Source organism: Taudactylus pleione, unplaced genomic scaffold, assembly GCF_031769625.1.
Source record: "Taudactylus pleione unplaced genomic scaffold, aTauple2 ptg000201l, whole genome shotgun sequence".
NCBI classification, from domain to species: Eukaryota; Metazoa; Chordata; class Amphibia; order Anura; family Myobatrachidae; genus Taudactylus; species Taudactylus pleione.
This window is the reverse complement of record NW_028284603.1, coordinates 27,562,526-27,569,693: the sequence shown is the minus strand read 5'-3', so window position 1 is coordinate 27,569,693 and position 7,168 is coordinate 27,562,526. Positions and strand designations below refer to the sequence as shown.

The 7,168-nt window shown below is 44.0% G+C and overlaps 1 protein-coding gene across 1 annotated transcript in view; it reads right to left on the bottom strand.

The window, feature by feature from the left end:
- Positions 1–321: 321 nt before the first annotated feature.
- The window catches only part of UTP25 (UTP25 small subunit processome component), a 25,014-nt gene continuing 18,167 nt past the window's right edge, over positions 322–7,168 (bottom strand). Inside the window, exons 9-12 of the mRNA XM_088477300.1 lie at positions 6,898–7,080; positions 6,578–6,690; positions 4,600–4,845; positions 322–658 (exon numbers count right to left, since the gene is read on the bottom strand). Of these exons, the coding sequence (XP_088333426.1) occupies positions 412–658; positions 4,600–4,845; positions 6,578–6,690; positions 6,898–7,080 (789 nt within the window). The 3' untranslated portion in view covers positions 322–411. The remainder of the gene's footprint in view (positions 659–4,599; positions 4,846–6,577; positions 6,691–6,897; positions 7,081–7,168) is intronic.

The window sequence follows — 7,168 nt, the reverse complement described above, 5'->3', positions numbered from 1 at the left end:
GGCTGGTAGCCGCACAGTGCGTGGTGCTTACAGTGCAGCCGGGACCAGGTACTTTGTTCCGGCTACATGTCAGCGCCTCCGCTGCCGCGATTGAGATGTGTCCCCTGCGGGGCACATCTCTACATATTGCTGCCACTGTTTCAGCGCTGGGATCCCATACTGGATCCCAGCGCTGGTGCATTCTCTAAAATGAAGTGGGGCCGGGAAATGGCGGTATGTCATACCGCCCCACTTCGACCACTGGTCAGATAGCTAAAAGTTTATATAATTATAAACACACACACACACACACACACACAAATGAAAACACTAAAGCAGTAGTTGGTTAAGACATATTATTATCGATCACATAAAAAAGTTATTCTGTACAAAATAAAGTTCTAGTTAGAGGATTCTCAGCCTCTATCGCAGTTAATTATTTTCCCCGGTAACGAAGAGGTGCACATTCTTCTTAGACTTCAACATCTGAGCTGCTCTCTCTGCACCCACCACAGCAGCCAGCCTCTGGGCATCATACTTGGAGTACAGAACTGTGCAGGTCCAGGTGGCCTCCTCCCCTCGGTTCCATGCTTTCATCATGTTACACACCTCGCTATAGAAAGAGGGGTAAGTGGGCAGCTCGTAAAATATAAGGTTCCTGATACCCTTCAGAGTGTATCTGAAAATAGAAAAATAAAAGTTTTCATATTAGTGTCATTCATATTAGTGTTCATCTCAGTTTTCTAGACTGTAGTTATAGCAATTAATGGAAAATCCATAGGCACAACATCATTTCAAGGAATCTAAAACAATACTGATCTGCACTGACCGAAAATGAGCAAATAACATTTAAATTATTACAATAAATTCTGTCCAGATAAAGGACTTTTACTCATGAATTGGTGAATAAATGTCAGTTGATAGAATACTTGAGTGCATTGAATAGATTTTAACAATAGTTTTGCAAAAACATAAAAAGGTTCCCAACCTGATTGCTACTGTACATCAGAAATAACAAATTCCCAGAGCACACCATAATGCACCAGCAAAAGATACATACATCGTGCCACATAAATGTATATATGTGTCCACATCTTCCTTTCATGCCCTACAAGTCGAGTTAAACATAACGCATTAGCGCTGTGCGGCTCGGTAACTCCGAACATCTTTTTGTGTGACTTTTTATCTTCAAATGTATCTTATTTGCAAAGCAATGCGAATAGGATGCACATCTGCTGGTGAAAAGGATATGCGGCATGCCTATCTTCTGTGTGCGAATGCGGCTTTATCTGCATGCAAAATTCTACGTTATAGAGTCAGAGCTGTGACATTGTAACGCAGCATTTGGCATGCAGAGACAGCCGCAGACTCGCATAGAATATAGGCATGCTGCATATCATTTTAATCAGCGGAAGCTGCTTGTGCGTCCTACTCACATCGCTTTGCAAATATGAATTTTAAAAGTAAAAGTCATACGAAAAGGATCCTAACTATGTCGAGTTTGAGACAAAATGTTTTTTATATATCCTGACTCTGTTGTCTTTCTAGTTTCTTGCTATAATATTTTTAGTGTATGTTAACAATTTTTAAAATGTCCGAAAGGATATAGGTTCACTATAGTTTTATGGTGCATACACACGGTCAGATTTTTCCTTCAGATATGAACGATAACGATTTAAAAATCGTTCAGTCGTTCATATCTGAAGGAAAATCTGACATATCTGACATACCTGAACGATGGACGATCAACGATGCGCGTTCCCGTTTGTCAGATAACGATATCTGACATCTGATGGGTTTGCAGTCAGACTTGGACGATTCCATTCATTTTACTGCAGTCAAAAATCGTTCAAATCGTTCAATCGTTCATCTGACAAGTCTGACAAATCTGACCGTGTGTATGCTCCATTACAGTGATGTGCAATTTTTCTGGATTTCTATTATTTTTGTTCATTTTTTACATGTTTTAAGTGATCAATTGTGTATTTTTAGATATTATTTTAGTTAGTTAAAGAAGGTTTCCCTATGGTCTTATATTTAATATAGAAAGTCTCTGTATATATGCTGCTTTTATATATGCTTTTTCCCTACATAAGCGGCTCAGGGTTTAATGACTCCTTATTACCTGTTAGTACATAGTATAATTTTATGATGTGGGGTATTTGGCTATTGTTATTTCATATGTTTTTGCGGACACGCACAGCCATGTTTGTTTTGGTCGAAGCCGCATCCCTTCTGGGGCACATGGCCATTTTGGATCCCGAGCACATGCGCAGTAAGCAGACCATGTGACCCGCTGTACAGAGTCTGACGTGGGTGTTGTGAGTTCCACCCACAACAGCATGACGCTGGCTCCCAGACCAGCCGAACACGCGGCACCTTGCGGTGATGTATGGAGCATCACTTCCAACGGATATACCGTGCGTTACAGATTGTGGAATGTACGGGCCGCGGCTTTGGAAATACTTGTATCCAAGTAAATATGACCTTCCTGATCTCCCTAGGGCCGATGAGGATATAGGATAAGGTAGGAAGGGAGGGAGAACCCCGATAACAGAGGACGAATTGGTATCCTTTGTTGACTAATTGTCTGTAAGTGACCACCCTGCCCCTTTATGAAGGGACTACCGGTTTGGGGGTTTTTAAGTCTGCTCCATGGCCCTGGCAGTGACATCTTGCAAAAGACAAACGTCGAAACGCGTTGGTGAATAGGGTGACTATCAAAAATCCCTGATCAGCTGTGGGACAGGCCGGACCTTGTTTCCCACTCCAGGCCATATTTTTCCATCTTTCCTGTTTTCCCCTATTATGCCATGGTTTATTTTTATTGTTTACAATGATTTTGTGCATATACACTATCTACTCCTGACGAAATCCCTCATTCACTTAAATTTACATAAACCCTGAAGAAGCACGGGGCTTGAGTGAAGGGATATAAACCAGGACAACGAAAAGTGTCTTGAGATTCTAAAAGAAATCTTTCTGAATGAGTTTCTTCATGATTCACTGTGAGTAGGGCACGCTTCTCCTTTCTCATTTTGTCAACTACCATATAGGTGCCTTGATACTTTCTATGAATATTAGTGTGCTATTGACCTTCTCGTACAAAGACACCTATATGGAGTTTACCTGTTTTACAGAGGGAGTATGGCACAATTTTTCATCTTAATATTGCACAGAATTTTGGGAACACTGTTTTTGTAAAAAGCATACAGCCTGTAACACTTATTTAAACTCCTTTTTCATATGTTTTGCAGATCGATTCTCTTTCTTAAATTAAATGTACACTGAAGTGCCAAAAGTCATGGGATAGCAGTATGTAAAAGCAATGGTAGGTGGTGCCACCGTATTGTGACATCTTGGAAATGCCCAGACCTGCATGAGTTGTAATCTGAAATCTTAGTTAGTTTGAACACCGGCTAGGCTGCTTATGGCAAGGCAACGTGAATTATTGAGGTTCGAACAGGGCATGATAGTGGGTACCCAACGGATGGGACAATCCATTTCGAAAGTTGTGCGGACATTCAACATTCCTTAAATCTACAGTGTCACGTGTGTACCGGAATACCTCATGAAAGGCATTACCACCCGCCGTGGACAGCGCAGTGCCCAACCACAGGTCTGGCCAGAATTGTCCGTGGTAACGATAAGAGACACTGGCTCAAATCACATCCACATACAATGCGGGAGGTACCAGACGCATATCCAGCAGGTCAATGCAACGTTCGGGATATGGGAGCAGAAGACCCAGCACAGTGCCTCTGTTAACACGATGACATCTGACACAGTGCCTCACCTGGGCTTGTGATGTCGCTACCCTGGAGGACTGGCAACATGTGGTATAGCGAGTCACGGTTCCAGTTGTTTTGGTCTGATGGTAGAGTTCAGGTGTGGCACTTACACCATGAGGCCATGGACCCCAGTAATCAACAAGGCAACGTGCAAGCTGGTGGTGGTTCCATAATGGTTTGGGTTGTGTTCATGCAGCATGGGTTGGGTCCACTGGTCCGCCTGAACATGTCATTGACCGGTAACCATTCTGTTGCATTGCTTCGTGACCATTTGCAGCCCTTCGTGGACTTCATGCACCACCACAACCATGGAATATTGCAGCAGGATAATGCACTGTGTCATCGGTCCCAAGTTGTCCAGAATTGGTTTGAGGAGCATTCTGGAGAGATCCGATGAATGGTGTGGCCACCACGTTGGCCCAACATGAACCCAATCAAGCATTTATGGGACATGGTGGAGATGTCCATTCACATCCAAGATCCTACACCTACAAATATCAGGGAGCTGTGGAAAGCTATCCAGATGTCATGGGTTAACATATCTCCAGAGGTCTTCTGTCCACTTGTGGAATGAATGCCACATCAATTTGCTGCACTTTGCCAGGCTAGAGGGGGTCCTACACGATACTAGGCACCTATCCCATGACTTTTGGCACTTAAGTGTATTGTTTTCATTTATTACTGTGAATAAAGGTGAAGTGCTGCCTTTTTGTAGGGTAGAGGTAGATCCATGCGGCTCTTGAAATGTATTAGGTTACCTATCACTGCTCTAATGAGTCATTCCTTAGGCATGACAACGGATTTAAACCACAAGCTCCGTCATACTCACCTCTTATAGAAGTGAAATCTCTCTGTGACAAGGAGGAATTGTCTTTCTCCTTTCAGGAAGAACTGACGTGCTCTAGAGATTCCCGGCTTGTCCGTGTATTCGCAGATGTGTGTGAAGTTCAGCTCCTCTTTCTGAAAGTAGTTTCGGAGGCGCACATAGTCAAAGTAGGAAGGTATATAAATCAGAGTGTGCGACATGATGGCGTCTCGGTATTGCGGCAAGATCTTCTCAGTGAAAAACTGGAATCTAAGGAAGCAGAACACTTTATTTGCATGTAACAGAGAATAAGTGCGGGATAACTGATACAATATTTGCTGACACTTCAATTTTTCTCATGGATAAATCACTTACTATAGTTAACACTACCAATTAGATCTGTGCTGAAGTTTGTAAAGGTAACTTAATAGTATAACAACTGTCCCCTATAAGATGCGGCTGTGCACTCTTTGTACTGAATGGGTATGAAATACCGGCGGCTGAATACCGATGCAGGAAGGCCGAAGACTAAACATCCCGACTGGGGCTGGTAAGTATGCTAACCATCTCCGGACCCCCCCCCCCCTAACCTTAACCCTCCCTTGGTGGTGCTTAACACTAATTTCCCCCCGGTGGTATCTAACCCTAAACCCCCCTTCCCCCCCCCCCATCCCCGGGGAAACTACTATACTTATCCGAGTGTGGACGTTCAGGATTCCGGCGACGCTATCCTGATATCCTTCGGGATATCGGCGACCAGCATCCCGTCTGCAGTTAATATAATTACATCCCCTTTCTACACAACATGCATGACAAAAGCCCCTGTCTGCATATTATCTGGGCCTATACAAAGGCTCTCTACAAACAACTGCCCTCTGCAGGACTGGAGCTGCTGTAACCAGACAGAACCAGGGACATAAAAATACATCTTTGTGTTGCTTAATTTCTTAATTCATGTTTCTGGAAGTAGGAAAATCATTTTTATGCCAGCAAGGGCTTTACTGCAAGATTTTGTGCAGCTCTATTCAAGAGTTAAGCTGCCCCATCCACTAGGTGATTAAACTTAGCGATGGAGCGATAACGACGTAAATCGGGCAGTAAAAGGTTATAAACGACCAGCAATGCGCATGCCCGCTGGTCGTTTTTAACATCAATCATCGCCCGAACGTGACGGTCAACCTGACGACCGCCGTCAGGTTGCCATGTTCGGGGATGATTGATCTACATATACTGAACGTCTGAACGTTCAGTGTATGCAGTTCACCCCGCGGGAGACGACAGCGTCGTAATTGGGCCATCGTCCCCGCTTCGTTAAGTGGGTGGGCAGCATTACTTAGAGAGCTGCGGATTTCAGGTGAGGTTACACACTGTAGAAATGTTTGCGATCTACGGCACAATAAATTGATGTCTCCTCAGTGTTCCGCATCCTGTACTAAAACACACCCCCTGCAGCTTTAAGCGATAATATGGCCATAGGACGTTCAACAAACTTAGAGCCTGATTCAGAGATGGACGCAGCTACTGTGCTAAAATATGGCAACGCTGCAGGAGGCACTTTGTGGAAATATTATGTGATCCGCAGCTGCGTCCAAAGACACAATGAATCACTCTGCGCGAACATCTGTCCTCTGAAGGCTGCTCAGGATGGACAGCATTTTCATACAGCGGTAAAGCTGCGTACTAGGATGCAGCCACTGGCTTGAGAACGGGGGCTGCCACTCCGCCGTTTTTTTGGGACACTGCTTGACGCTGCCCTCGCACCTCCCCCAAAACAGCCGCAGCCTGTCAATCAGCCTGCGCCATCTGGGCATTGTGAGTGAGCTCGCATGAGAAGACCTGCACACCCGCAGTGCAGACCCTGCACACCCGCAGATCATAAAACATCGGAGTTCAGTACAGCTCTGATTCAGGCCCTTAGCCTCTACACTTTAAGTTACTTCATCTTCCATATATTTCGAAACTCTATTTAATAATGTTTACACTCTGGAGTTCTCAATCTTACCTTGAATCTATCACAGAGAGCAAGCTGTCTGCCTCTAATCGCTGGAACACATGAGGGAGTTGCACCATAACTTGGGAAATAGAGCCCGTTATTGGCATGTTTCTCACCAGCACCTGAACAGGAATACATGTAAACACTTTGTAATTTAGAATCAATGTTCATGCTCTTTGCTTCCAGAGATTTGTCCGGGCACAGAATTCAACAGCACAAGAGAACCATTCACCGTTAAAACCGTGACAACTATTTCACACTTTATTACTGTTATAGGTTATGTTTGCACTCACTGCGCACAAGATTTAATCAGCAGTCACTAAACTTACTTGTCCACTGTAATTAAAGCAATGCTTATTAAATAGGGACTTTATTTGGGGCTCCTGCAAGGCGCTGAACAGCAGGGTTTGCCGATAGTACTTGGACCAATTGCTGAGGCTCCACATACGGACACGGGAGAAATCCACACCGTGAGACTCCGCGGGCTGCAGATTGAGGTGAGCCATCATGTGCTAAAACAAGATAAGTAAAATAAGTTGTAGACTGACTTCAAAGCTACAATAAACACAAAACCCAATACAAAATATTATTCCGCAGAAA